Consider the following 15,324-nt stretch of genomic DNA (forward strand, 5'->3'; position numbering starts at 1 on the left):
CTGAGTAGGGAGAAGGGACATCTGTTGCTATCTCTTACTGATGGGTCATAACAATTTTCAAATGTCTGAGTGATGGCTTAATGCTTCTCAGTTACTGTGGTAGGCAGGCTGTTTAACGATTGCCCCAGCACAATGAAGGAATTAAGCCCCACACTTCCTTCACTGTCACTTGCACTTTCATGGAAAAGAAATGAAAGAAAGAAATTCTGCCAAGGCACTTGGAGCAATAATTGCTTTGCTTATCTAAACAAATAAAACCATACCTACTGTATACACCATTCTTGAAAATACTCACCTGGAAGTGAAATATCCCAGCATAGTTTTCTATGAAGGACTGGTCATGAGGTATGACTCTACAAAGTAGGTTTTTATTCAGTGTCAGGCAAGCAATGGCAGCTAGGAACCAACAGTCACCTGTTAACAAGCAAAAGCAGCAGACAAAGTAAAGTGTCAGAGACAGTAGGGAAAAGGAAAACTTTAAGTTTCTGCAAAATACCTTTTAATGGTGATCAGGGTTTACCATATCAAACCAGGAAAGCGTTCCATCTGCTCAAATCACTGGAGAGCTTGGTGTACATTTCAGTGTATTTAAATGCACGTATAGCCCAGTGCTTGTCTTCTGGAAGTGCTTGTTAGCACCAATTGGAATTGGGGCAAATGGTGAAGGTAGATATGGTCCTCACTTGAAAGAACCTAGTGTATTCACATTAATGTAATTTACACCTTCTCTTGCCCTGTTCAGAGTTTGCTATACAAATTTACAAACACTCTGGGTGCAGATCTACTACACACATTAAGTAGTGCTTTGCTCTGTGGAGCTGCTATGTCCCATTCTTGCTGTAATGTATTGTAGGTTCTACCAGCTCAGGATTTCCAGACCATGTTTTGTGGTCCAGCCACAATCCACTGAGCCCAGAATACCTACTGTGTCAGTACAGAGACTAAGGGCAGGCAGAGTATAGGAAATTTGGGCTTGGACAGGTGACATTTTAACAGTGGTATAATACACTTTTATGACTCTGTAAAACAAGGAGTGGACAGGCAACATAGGGCATGTCACTATACTCCAAAAGGAAGTACTAAAGCACAGCACAGTATGTCACTGAAATGGCGTGCTACACCTGGGGTGTGAGCTGCTACGGAGATGTAGCTGGCAATCATGAGTAGACGCACATGATTGCTATGTCGCTGTAGTGCACCATATGGCAAGCTAGCACATCACTATGTTGCTGTAGGACAATGTGTAGATGTGCCCATAAACTCCTACATTGAGGTAATTTTGCCCCTCTGAGAAAATGAGGGGCAAATCTACATCTGTTTAAGATACTGTAGGTGTAGGTGTGTGTCTGCAGCTTACTAGGGGTAGCCGTTTGCTCTATTACCCCTCTGCCTCATGGTAAAGCATGGTAATGGCAGGATACAGTCTGCTGGCCTACGATAACTCATGTGATGGATCTCCACATGTGGCATTTCATGGTGCTGCAGCTAGACTCCTTCCAGTACGTGAGCTAGCTCAGGTATCTCTACACAATAACGCAATCCATAGTGTAGACCAGTGGTTCTCAGTCTTGTTAGACTTGAAGCACCGTTCATTAGACTTGAGGTGCCCCTCAGAAAATGCTAAAACTTGGTTTTCATTCATTTTTTGACTACAGAAGAACAGTTTTTCTGCTGCAAAAACTCAGACCTCAACAGGTCAGAATGTTTTTGTGGATTCCTATTTAAAATCTCTTGGTTTATCTTGAGAATTATGTTTGCATATCTCACGGTGCATATCTCATTGTGTGCCACCCTGGAACACCCTTGAAAGGATTTCAAGGAACCTCAAAGTGCCATGGCACCATGGTTGAGAATCACTGCTGTAGACATCCCCAGTATTTTAGGTTTTGATTTTTCCACTCTCAATATAACATTCCAGTTCAACTTATCCTATTGTTGTGCCATTTATTTGTTGCTTTATAATTCTGGAATTTTTTCCTTATTTTAGGCCTACATCCATGTTTGTACAACTTTATTATTTTAAAACAATACATTTTAAAATAAAGCTGATGGAAGGATTTACCACCTTAGTGGTGGATGTTACACTGCTTACTACACAGTGGACCTTGATTAAAGCCTCCTAAGCTGCCATCTGTAATATAAATTTGAAATACCATTTTTACTCGCATGCTGCACACACCCTTCCCCCAAAAATCAGCCCCCTAGAATTGGAGTGTGTGTCTTAAGCAGGGAAGCTGATTTTTCTTTGCTGGAATAGAAGCAGGGAGACACTGCTGTAAATTGGTGTTGCAGGACACTAAAGTGCCTGCTACTTTAAGAGCAGAAACTGCCTAGGGAGAGGGCTTAGGAGCCAGGCAGAAATCTCACAGGTGCAGGTTACTATGGCAGCAGGCTAACAAGGGAATTAGCCTGCACCTGCACCCAGTCAGCTGACCAGAAGAAGGAAGGGCCTGGCACATATAAACCCCAGGGCTGAGGCCAGTAGGAGTGAGTTCTCTGGCAACAGCCAGGGGAAGGAGCCTGCAGAGAAGAATTGCCCAGAGATGCTGCTGCCACCTGATATGCTGCATGTAGGGCTAATGGGGCTCCAGGAGCTCACCAGGTCCTTGGCCTACAAAACACTTAATGCTGGCAGGGGGAAGTTTGACTTTTTTAAAAGGACAGAGCGCACCCTGAACTGGTTGTATTATGTAATAGCCCAGAGGCTCATATTTTGGATGCTGTTTATAAACTGGTGGACCGGAATGAGGCTATTGGGGGAGGAGGAGGCCTCATTGGGGCACACTACAATGTGGAGACCCCAGTACCAGCAGGTGCAGCACCAGGGGGTGCAGTGACAAAGGGCTGTGGAGAGCCCAGCACCAGTGTGGGTGCCGAGACAGGGCTGCAGAGAGCCCGGTGATGACAGGAGGCCAAACTAGACTAAGGCCTCAGAGGGACAACATCTAAATACCTGCAAGTCTTGGGGTGTGGTAAAGGGCCGGTTTTGGAGCCACGCATCCAGCCCCTAAGGCTGCGGGTGTCCTGTGAGGCATCCATTTTGAGTGGGACCCAAAAGGGATCCAAGAACCCACAGGGCTTAGTGGTGTCCATCAGGACCGTGTCCAAACACAAACTTGAGGGCAGCCTCCCTAATTATTATAATTACCAGCAAGACGTGGCAGGAGAGGAAAAGGATGCCCATTGGGCAAAACTGGCATGGTCATGGAGCCCTAGGGGCGTCATGGCCATCCCTGGGGACCCCACACCATGACAGCTGCCTATCATGCTTCTTCCTCTGCCAACCTCTGAGAGAAAGGGGAGCAGTTTACCCTTCAGGATCATAGCTGCAGTACTAAACCTCTTGCAGCCACAGGTGTTGCATTTAGGATCCCCTGGTGTCAGCATTCAGCCATGACTAAAAAATCTTTTTTTTCTTCATTCTGTCTTCCCTAAAAAAGGTGTGCCTCTTACTTGGGGGTGAGGGGGAAAGGGGGTTTCAATAAAATATGGTATAAATTATATGACAAAATAAATTTGCCTATACAATTTCAAACACATGCCAACCATTCTCAGGTAAACTTCTCTATCCCAGGGCACCAGGCTCTCCCTTTTTATTTGCATTTTTTCCTCAAAATTCTCCTCTTCTGTTAAGCTCCCAAACTGTAACCCCCCAGCTCATTATATTAAAGAATATATGTTTTGTATAGAACACTCCTTTTTGCCCCTCCTGAATACTATGTTGCCTATAAGGTTCTTGGGAGCAAAGACTGTCTTTTTTCTATGTCTGGTTCAGCATGGAATGTATTGGTGATGTATAACAAATAATAGTCAGAAGCTGTCTGTTCTTTTTGAAAATAGCAGAATACTAGGAGATCTAAATAATTTTAATAAGACAATCAGTTAAAACAGAAAGCAATCTATATTGATTTTGGAAATGTATCTACATTGTGGATTCCCAGGGTAGTGTTTTCAGGGCTTCTGCAAACTCATGAAAGCATGGGCTTCTGCCTTGTTGACTTGTGTCTGTGAGCTGCAGCCCGCAGTGCCTATCTTTGGGACAGTTCCTTTTGGAGGAATTCAGTTGCCTGACTGCTGCCTGTTTGCACTGTATGATGCAGGCAGGAGGAAGACAAGCATTTTAAAGAAAAATACTCCATACTGCTTAGTTCCTATACTTTCACTGTAATGGGGATCTGCATTGGGAGCAACTGCAGCCTTAACTCTTCATCAACAAATGGAAAAGAAAGACAGACTTGAAGGCTACACTATACTGAATACTACTCGTATGGCATTAAGGTGTTTAAAAGCTACTAAAAATTACCTTTGCAGGTTGATGCTTGCCTCTCTGGCTGTAAATAGATATCTCATTTGAGGAGGGCCTGACTGTCCTGGGGTTTGACCTGGATCAAAACAGGTGTGGAACAGTCATTTACACATGTTGCCCCTGGGATAGACATTACACATGAACCAGTTTAAGTGATCAGAAACTGGTTTAAACCTGCAACAGAACAGATATTCAGTGCACATAAATCAGTTTCAAAATGGCTGAAACCAGTCTGAGATAAACCTGGTTGAATGTAGATCTGACTTAACTGGTTTATGCAATGTCTGTCCCAGACCCCTAGGTTCACTGTGGCTCTTCTGCCAGAGAGGAGCACACAGCCTGCCCAGCTTTTCCCAGGACTGACTGGCAATACTTGTACAGGCATACAGCTGTGTCCCAGGAAAAGGCTTATGCAGGATAAAATGTGCTAGCTTCAGAGGAACTTAAAGTGGGACAGTGGGCTTGTACATCTGCAGGATCCCAGGACAAATGCAATATCTATTTACAGCCTGTGTGGTATTTGCCCTACAGACCTTTACAGTTAGCCACGTGATTTGAAGAGAAGCAACATGGAACTAGGACACTTATAAAAACAGTCTTTGAAGGCCTCTTAGCACCTTTCTAGAAAATGCTTTAGTAGTTTGTTTCTTTTCACTTTAGATGAAAAATGTTGGTTACATTGTGGTGGTTGGTCTTGTAAGCACTGTGGAAGCTGCATGCCTGTGTGTGTTTGCATGCATGTGTGTATCTGGTTACTGCACCTTTAAATTTGAACAGGTAGTAGGAATCACTAGACCAGTGATTCTCAATCAGGGTGCCACAGCACCGGTGAGATCATTTCAAGAATGCTATGCAATGTTAGTGCACTATTAAGTGTGCAAACATGATTCACAAGATAAACCTAGAGATTTCAAATAGGAGTACATAGTATTAAAAAACATTCTGACCTGTTGTGTTTCTGAGTTCTTTACAACTGAAGAATTGATCTGTTATTTTTCTGTAGTCCAAAAACGAGTGAAAACTTAGAGGTGTGCCTGGAGACTAAAAAGGTTGAGAACCACTGTAGTAGACCTTTCCATTACCAGCAGTTGCAGCTAGATATGGAACCCCAGAGTGAAGTGGAGCTGAATGTGGATTGTTAATGAAGACCCGCTGGCCCTGTTAACATGTTTTGTTGTTTTGACTCAGTTTAAAGTCATTTGCTTATTTGAACTGTGGTTTAAAATTTTTATTGGAGCTTCAATGCTGTAAAAAAGAGCTGAGTGGCATAGAGAAAAAGCATGAACTGTAATTGCTCCGGGTTATGTTTAGCATTTTCAAAAAGGAGTTTATGCATAGAGTAGAGAAATGGGCTTAGCAACATATACAAACCCCTGGTGCAAAATGAACTGACCGCTGATGAGCAGGGAGACACTGGGGACAGTAGGGTCAAGGACTGAGATCGGAGCCTAAATTCTTTGGGGCAGAGACTGCAATTTCCTTTAGGTATGTGTATGGTACTTCACTCAATAGAGCCTCAATATGCTTGAGGCCTCTACAGGTTACTGTAATGCATATCACAGCATCAAGTACAAATCCATCAGAATAAACTAGTAACACACTCTTCCTCCTCTATTCACACATCAGCATAAAAAATGTCTCCTACATGATAGATTAACTGTGCTCCACAGTACCCTGTGGCAGACTGCTTTCCACCCTGGAAGCAGCATATCTACCTACTGTGCTTTGGTCAAAGTTAAATAGGACTTTGTTCTGCTGCACAGTATGTTTACTATGCAGACATACCCTTATGCTCATCCTAATATACCTTGTTTTTGAAAGCTTGGGAGAAAAGGCAGGTCTTCCAAACTTCTGCTTGTAATAAATACTACAGTACTGAATCATGATGAATAGCAAAACACCACACAGGAGCTTTTCTCTCATAGTCCTCATCTACAATGCTACAGGAAGGTTCCTAGGTTTAGCTATATAAATAAGGAACCAGTCGACTTCAGGTTGTTGTAACAGAATATAGATGATTTGCACTGATAACTTGTGAGAAAAACAGTTAAAAGTTAGATCTTATGCAGCTATTTGGTGCTGTGCAAGAAATAAAAAATCCAGGGCCAATGGGAAAATTCCATACCTAATTCTCCTTGACAGATATCAGTTCTATTGGCTCCACCAAGTATAAAGCGTGGATTCTCGCAGATTTCCTGGCAAAAATAAGCAAAACAAGTAGATGAGTAGGAAAAGCATGTCATATATTGTCTGTTTCCTATGGGAACAAAATAGGAATTATAACAATAAAACGGCAATGCTCTGAGAGAAGACCAATGTGTTGCGCACTTTCAATTTTTAGAAGTGTTATCAGCAGGTCCTATTAGACCGAGTGTGCACAGCTTCGGGAGGATGGAACCTTCACATCTAGAAGGGCTTGGCAGCTACCACTGTGGAGACCTCTTCTAGACCAGGAACATGGTGCTGCATGCAAGCACATTAAAATGTTGAAAGAAAAATCAGAGGGGAAAGGCAGGATATCAAGCCTAGACTGGAGAAACACAACTCCCTCTGAAGAGGGCAAAAGGCAGACTCTTGGAAAATGAGACACATTAGTTGGGAACAAGGCCCCCACTGTCAAAAGTGGCCACAGGTTTTGAGTAGGGGTGCACCAATAGAGATTTTGGGGGCTGATACTGATGGCCGATTTTTTTTTTTTAATGAACCATATCTGTCAATACCAATCTGATTGCTGATATGCATCTGGGGTCCAGCTGGTAAGTCTGTTGTGGGGGGAGGGAAGGGGCATGAGGGGGGCAGATCGAGGCTCCTGTGGTAAGGGAGGGAGTGGGGCTGAGGCAGGGGCTGCCCAGCCAGGGCGGGGTCCAGGACAGAGCTGCAAGCAGATCATCTGAGGGGGCAGGGGGGTGGCTCCTGCCACTGCATGCACCCCAGGAGGGCACAGGGGCCGTGTGCCCACCAGATCTGTGTGCGGGGCAGGGCAGGCTGCTGCTGCAGACTGAAGCCAGGGCTTCACCTAGCTCTTCCTAGTGAGAGCTGGGCTGGGGCTGTGCTCGGATCAGGTGGTGGCTCTGTCCTGCACCGCACCCCAACTGTGCAGCCTCAGCCCTAGCCCCACTCCCTCCCTGACTTTGAGGGCCCCCATCTCCCCCCACATACGCCTTCCCTCATAACAGACTTACCAGCCAGACCCGGCTGCTTTCTGCACTGCCGGACTGTGCTCCTGACCCTCTGCATGCTGTGTTGCGGCTGCACACATACAGGGGGCATTTATCAGCTACATTATCAGCCAGATCAGCCAAAAAAAGCTGATTGCTGATACTGTCAATTTTCCTTATATCAGTGCTGATGTGATATGGGACCGATGTATCAGTGCACCTCTACTTTTGAGTACTCCAATTTTTGGGTTAAGACAACCAGGTAAAGATGAGGTGGCAGGGATAGGTAGAGCATTGACAATGGAGAAAAGCTCTCTGTAAGAACTGCTCTTTCTCTCTTCCATTAGACTTTGAGCCTTGGCTTCCTGAGTTGTGTATTCCTTAATTTATATTCAAGATTTCCTACTTTCACTCCCCTGTTGCAGTATTGAATTGTCAGTGCTACACTTGAAAAAGCAATGCTGTTATAATTTGCCTCTTAAGGGCATGATTCTTTTTTGTTGTGGACCTCATCTAAGCATTTACACTTGTGCAAGCAGATGTAAAATGTTCTTAGGGAAGAACAGTAACATTTTAGATCCACTTTGCAGAGACATAAATGATAAATGGTTTGTGTACATTGGAGAAGTTAAGCCAATTGCTCTCTCATCAGCTGATTGTAAAACAGCTTGCAACTGCGTAAAAAAGCACTTCACTATATTCCTGAAGAGGTAGCAAGCAGCATAATGTGTTCCCCAGTGGAACTTGGGCTGTAATACAATCTAGACAGGACCATTTCCATATATGCTGAAATTGTTTGATCCCTAACCTGGACAAGGAACCATAGTATGTGAAACAGAGAAGGGAAGAGAGTCTCTCTTATTTCTGAGCAGACTCCCTTACATCTTAGCAATCTTTTTCCATGCACTTCATAGGACAGGTGAAGGGGAGAAGAGACAGAGATCCACGCTGGGAATGCCATATCTAAGGCTGGAAGAAAAAGAGAGAGACAAGGCCTCTTTCAGGCAAAACTTGAGAAAAAGGGCACCCAAATGCCTGGGATGTGAGCATGAGGGGGACACCTTTCAAATAATTCTATCTTCTGTGCTAAAGAGAAAAAGAAAGGAACAATAGCTTGAGGACTCCATCTCCTGGGCAATTGTGAGGATTAGAGGGAAGATGAGCTCTTGCCCAAGAATCCTCTATTTTCTGGACATGAAGATAAAGAGAAATCAAGAACACCTAATCAAGCAAGTTAGGAGTAAAAGAAGGGCAAATGCTTGGTGCTGTAGACGTAGCCTGAACGTTTTTCAGTGCAATCAACCTCCTGCTGGACTTCCACAAGCTTATGTACATTGGGTCTAATTGTTTTGTTGGTCATAAGACCATTTCTTCTCCTCCAAAGTAGTTAGCTTAGTCATGCATTCGCTTCGATGGAACCAATTGGGTAAACCCCATAGCAGGATAAAAACATACTTCCAAAAATCCGTAATAGTCACTTTATCCCCCCTGCCGCTGGGAAAAGAGAAAGTGTCATGTAATTTCATGCCATGGTCAGGTGGTTGGAAGTTAAATTCTGTTAAGTCAGCTGCTTGAGATGACTTCCAGCTTCTCTGCATCTGCTTACTCTGTTGGAAATATTTTTATGGCTGAGTGTAATAGCTTCGGGATTTGGCACACGGCCTTCTAAATAAATATAGTTAGATATGTAAATATCTAGGTAAAAACTAGACCAGTTAAAAACCAAACAATGTAAACACAAAGCTTAAGAATGTAATTGCACACATCAACCACAGACTATGTTCAGTTACAAGTTGTCCAACAGAACAAAAGGAACAAGTTGTATAATGGTCATATAGCCAGATCCATTTAGGATATCGTATGCTTTTATGCTCATGATAAAAAAATCAGCATTTTGCAACCATCTCACCTTCTTTGCTGCTGTATGAGGCCTTGTCCATTGCTGGCACAAGTTCACTCTCAGGGGCAGTAATGATGCTGGGAGCCCAGTTCACTCCTATTTTAAACATTGTGCCCAGGGGCAAATCCAGGAGGATGCGACACCATGGTGACAATCCCCTTTGACTGTACACTGCATACTCAGTGAGCATTCAGAGCTCACCAGCATGTCTATAGAGCTCCTGCTAGGAGCTCTACATGTGCCGTGAGCAATATGAACTCACACACCCTTAATGCTCAGCCTCTGCTTCCATACAGCTCTCTGCAGCTCCAGAGCCACCGTCTGTACCCTCCTTTTCCCTACTGCTGAATTCAAGTATGGGAGGAGGGAGGGGAAGAGTGAAAAGCAGTGGCCGTCTCCCCCTGCACTCTGGAGCTTCTTGAAAGCAGGGAACTCTTGAGAGCTCACCAGCATTCAGGATCACAGTAGAAGGTTCCTGCCACAACCCTTCAGCTGTGTGACATGTGCAATGAGCTGTCTTCACTGCACATGTGCCACATTGCCAAAGGGTGTGTGGCCATACCCCCATTGCCACAATCCTCGATATGCCCATGATTGTACCTTCTAAAGCTGATATGGTCTTTAAAATACAAGTGGCAGTGGATGTGTGGCCTCCCAGTATTACTACTGCCAGTGGAAATGAACCAATTTTAGTAATGGTGGGAAGTGTTTGCAAAATGTCTCCAGTGACAGAGGCATACATGTCCTTTGTACATAATGTAAAAGTAAAAGAAAGTGTGTATGTCTAGTTGTGAAGTAATCAAGAAATGCATGCGTTGTCTGTAAGACCTTACTTCACTAATTTTCCAACCCTTTAATTAGATCTGATTCAAATCATGATGAGATTTCCTAGCAATTGTTATGTAGTATGTTAGAAGGATTAGATTAGATTAGAACCTGATCGGATTTCTGCTTACGGTGTTCCTTTCACATACAGGCAACCCCCACTTAATGCTGTTTCACTTCCCGCTGTTTTGCTATAATGCTCATTTTAAATTGATACCTGATTTCACTTAGCGCTCAGCTGTACAGGCAACCCCCGCTTAGCGCTCTTAATTGGTTCCTGAAAAACTAAGCATTAAGCGAAACAAGCGTTAAGTGAAACTGAGAGTATCTGATGACCAAAGATGGCAACCACAATTCTTTTTAATGACCCAAGGTGGTGACGGTGAGTGTTATAACAAAACACGCTGAGCGCCAAATGAAATCAGGTATCAATTTAAAATGAGCATTATAGTGCTAAGCAAAAAAGTGTTAAGCAGGGGTTGCCTGTATAAATTCCTTGATGTATAGGTAATATAGACCAGTCTGGAGTGGCTTTGCTTCTGAGCCTTCATTCCTTTCTTTCCTAATTTAAAATACATTTTTCCAGAAGCTTAAAAAAAAGGTAAAATCTGAAATGGTAGCTAACTAGGAGCACAAAAAAGGGTGAAATGTAGTTACATACCAAGAGAAGTCCTTAAGTGGAGACTTCTTAGCATGCCTATCACGGTTTAATACTGAATGCTACCTTTCTTCCAAAAAGTTAACATCTGTCACAACAAGGGACTTCTGCATGTCCCTCTCCAGGACTCCGTTTTCCTCTTCAGCCCTTCCTCTGCACTTAATTTTTCCTCCAGTACCTCCTCTCCTATAAAGATTCTTCTTTTCTTGCCCCACCCTCAGGGGAAAGGAAACTTTAGTCTTCTCTTAGGCTCTCTCACTTGTTTTTTTCCTTCAGTTTATGGTTGTGTTAAGCCCTTTCTAACCACTAGGCACAGATTCTGCAAGACTCTTCCTTAATTTGCTCCTTGCCCTTTCAGTCTCACAGGAGAGAGAAGGAAGGTCACCTAACAGTTAGGAACTTTCAGATGCACAGGTCAAAATATTGGGAATCAATTTAAATCCATTATTTGGTCATATTGCTCTCTTCACTGACAAGGATAGAGTCCTGTTAGAGGCAATACATTACATACATTAATTTCTTCCTAGAATATTTTCATTTATGGCTTCTTAAGATAGGCAAAGAGGGAAATGACTAACCTGTATGGCATCAGATATAGTATGGCTGTCAGCCGTTGACTAAAACACCTGTTTGGCAGACAAACCTGAAAGGTAACTGTGATGGCAAAGCAGCCATCACAGATGGCAAATGGCAGCAGCCTCTACCAAGGAGGTTTCCAGCATAACTGCTTGCAAAATCTCCATATAGTCTGTACTTTTATGACTTTTGACTGGGTGTAAAGGTATACTTTCCCTTCAGTATTGCTAGTAGCTGTTTAATGAGCTGTACTTACGTTGCACCTGCATTTGGGTCACTCATCACTGGATGGACCTCAAGCTAGGTAACGTTCTTCATTTTACTTCTTGGTGGCATTCTGCCCAAATGCCTGCACATCTGATGAAGACGCATCACCCTTCAGTAAGATTCTTCTGAACCAGGCAATTTTAGCAGTAACCCAAAGAGTTTCTCTCTCCCCATTTTATAAATCTAGATTATATCCCTGATCAACTAAAAATAATCACAGAGTGAATATTAACTGTCATAATAGCTATGAATCCTAAAAGAAAACTTGTTTCATTCATCAGCAGTGCTTATCACTCCCTGATGGGGTGAGGGGAATGTAAGAGAGTATGAGAAAATGCCGGTGTGTGTGTGTGTGTATGTTAATAAAAACAGTGTTGAATGTCATTACATGTTTATTAGCTTTATTTTTCATAAAGCTAATAAAAAAAATGCAGTCTGTCTCACCCAGCATCAGCAGAAAGCATTAATGCCTTTAAAACCTACAGTCAATAGTCATGCTTTGGACATTCTGAACTCACTTTATAATCTAATCCTACGCAAACTAATGAATGCATAGGAGACATCTGCTCTTGCCCATTGTTTGAGATGAATAAAGCCTCCAACTTTCAACAATTTATATCTTGCTTGTATCCATCCTGCCATGGCTTTTATGGACAATAGGGTTTTGGAAGGCAGCACATGCTACATTTGGATAAAGTTCCAGCTTTGAGATTTCCTCTATTGGATTGTCTTGGTCTGAAAAGTAAGCCTTTGCAGAAACTAGAAAAAAATCTTTGTTACCTTTGTGACAGTGGGCAATTCTTCCAGGCCTGGTCACAGTACTGGCCCACCCGCCTATCTAGGGCAGTCTGCCCGATCTCTCCTGCCACGCCTTTGATGTAAAGTAAAATGGTTGTAATAAAGTGGAAGGCTGCTCACTTAAGATCCCAATAGTTAGGGGTTCGCATACAATTCTGACCTTCCCTTATTGTGTCCCATGCCTTGCAGATGGCATCCTTGAGCTGTTCTATGCTCCAGCTTGTGGCCTCAGGCATCCAAAGACTTACCTGGGCCAAGCTGCTCCTTTCCTGGGGCTTCAACACATGCCTGCTCTCTCACCAGGGCCTCAACACACACCCCTCTCTGGGTTCCACACTCTGCCCCTATGCTGGGGTCACAGGGTATTGCACCCTCACAGGCTCAGGTGCCTCTCTATAGGCATACCTGGCCCCACTACTCCTGGGGTCTTACACTCCACAGGCTCAGATGACCCTCCCTGGGCATGCCTGGTCCCACTATCCTCTGGGGTCTTACACCCCCACAGGTTCAGATGCATCTGCCTAGGCACACCTGACCCTCCTGCCCTCTCATCTGAATGACCCACTGGATGGTGAAGGCTGGGGCTATCAGGTGCCCCTCCCGCCTTTCACCAGGGAGGTAACCAGCCTGGGATTTTTGGGGGATTGTCCCACCATGGACAGCCACACCAGACCACCCTTCCTTGGCAGGGTACAGTTTTAGGTCTTGCCCAGGACCATGCAGGCCTACCTGCCCTAGTCTACTTCCCTTATTAGGGCTCCTGGATGATGTCCTTGGGCTGTCTTTCATTGGGCCCAGCTCTCATTCTGACCCAATTCCAATAATATAACAGCCTGCATGCTGGCTGATCCCTACCCTCTTTGGCTGTGATGTGCCCCCCATCAGAGAGGCCTTCAGCCCATATGGGTTCTGGCCCTGCCTCCAGGCCAGTCAGGGTGCCAGATAGCTCACAGTGGTCCTGGCCTGTCCCTTGTATTGGCCTTAATTGCCCTGAGGCCCTGGTGCTCTTGCATTGACCAGTGCAAGGGATCAAAGAGTCAACTTATCAGCTGCTGGCCCTCATACTCCAGAGAGGGGTCCCTCCTAGGTTCCACCAGAGAGCCCTCTTCTACTCCAGGGCTTGCCTGGCCCCCTTGTAGGCCTACAACCTTTAGTCCCCTTGTCAGCCTGGGCCTTGTTCACACTAGACTGAAGCCTTCTTCCTGGGGTGCTGGGCCCCACTGGGTCCATAGGAACCTTCTGCCATCCCCATAGTTCTTCCCTTACCTCCAAGGTGTTATGAGCAGCAGCTCAACCAGGTGTTGCCTTATCAGCTGCTAGCAGCAGACTGCTGCTCCAGCCCTGAGAACCTGGATCTAAAATGGCTGCCTCATCAGGGCTGACCAGCACCTGCTGGCTGCCTACTCTCAGCACTTAAAGTGCTCTGGCCACATACTTATACATGATGATGAATACATGATACTGTAGTTTTAAATACAAAAGACTGCACCCCTCCAGAACACTCAGTAGATGACTCAGGGCTATGCTTCAACTCCAAGCAAATATCCAGATTTTTCTTTTCACTTTATGAAAAATATAGAACATCACTCTTATGAATTTTCTTCACTACTGATAGGACACCATCATAGCAGTCTCTGAGGCATGCCCATTACATTTTACAGATAGTGTTTTGCATTGAAAGGACTCTTAATAATCTCTAACGAGCTCCTGGCAGTAAGCCCAGATCATGTTAATAGGGCATGTGAAGTATAGTACTGTACATGTAAGTATAGTACATCATGTGATGATGTTTTCTTATTAAGCTCTCGATGTTAGCATACCATGCTGGGATTGTAGCAGGTCCCCTTTTTAATCTTCATTGTATTGTAATAAAGTCCCATTACTCATATAATATTGGTAATTTCACATTGTTGTGAGACCTTTTTAGAATCCAGGGATGCCTATCAATGGCTTATTGTAATGTATTATAAAAAGACTGGCGCTTAGAACGCTCAATGTCCTCACCATGCAGTGCATTATAATGTGGGCCTTATAGCAGCCTCATCATCATATGATGTATTACAATACAAGCCTTTCGGGAATCTCCACATGTTATAGATCATATTGTAATTCCTTCTCCACAAGCATAGCATGGTGTAACAATATAATCCTGGAAGTGCCTTCAAGCCACACCATGTTTTATATGATTTCCTGGGTGTTCTCTTACTACAGAATGCCATTTGTTATAAAATGCAGTGCAGTAGGATCCACTCTGAGCCTCATGAGACAGTATGGTATCTTACTCTGTGATGCTCCATGCATGCTCATAAACCATCGTTATTTATTGTATGTACTCTGGTAGGGTACAGAGGCACCAATTCTATTATTTTAAACATTGTAGAACCCTGTAACAAAGATGTGTTTCACGCATAAAAGACTTCCAATCACAGTAACGTGTCTGTAACAAGGAGATGTGTTCTGTAACTGCAAGGGAATCCAGGGCTTGTCTGGTGAATCATCTAGTACCATATGGTTGAATCTTGAAGGCATTTTGCTGTGTCACTTCATGTTTAGAAAGAGCCTGGATTCATGAACTGAACTGTAGGCCTGTGTGAAGTGGCTAGTATTCGCTTCACATTTGGATTAGGCCGATTCGGGGGACAGTGATTCGATTCAGTGATTCAAATCACTGTCGTGATTCAATTTGGCTAAATATGATTTGGAGATTCGGCTGCTGCTGAATCTCTGAATCTCCGAATCAGGCAGGCCAGGCCCATCCCCCACCCACTTTCCCAGCTTGGCAATGGCTGCCCCACCCGCCCCAGCTCAGCACTTGTTAAAAAAAAGCCCTAACTCA

General features: G+C 44.1%; 1 protein-coding gene across 6 annotated transcripts in view; it reads right to left on the reverse strand.

The window, feature by feature from the left end:
• Positions 1-15,324, reverse strand: part of CAPN3 (calpain 3) — a 65,521-nt gene that overhangs the window by 41,521 nt on the left and 8,676 nt on the right. For all 6 annotated transcript variants that reach the window (XM_014526392.2, XM_006036905.2, XM_025193340.1 and 3 more), the window contains exons 2-3: positions 6,432-6,501; positions 296-414 (exon numbers count right to left, since the gene is read on the reverse strand). In XM_014526392.2, the coding sequence (XP_014381878.1) occupies positions 296-414; positions 6,432-6,501 (189 nt within the window). The remainder of the gene's footprint in view (positions 1-295; positions 415-6,431; positions 6,502-15,324) is intronic.

This window comes from Alligator sinensis, unplaced genomic scaffold (genome assembly GCF_000455745.1).
Source record: "Alligator sinensis unplaced genomic scaffold, ASM45574v1 scaffold1336_1, whole genome shotgun sequence".
Classification (NCBI taxonomy): Eukaryota; Metazoa; Chordata; order Crocodylia; family Alligatoridae; genus Alligator; species Alligator sinensis.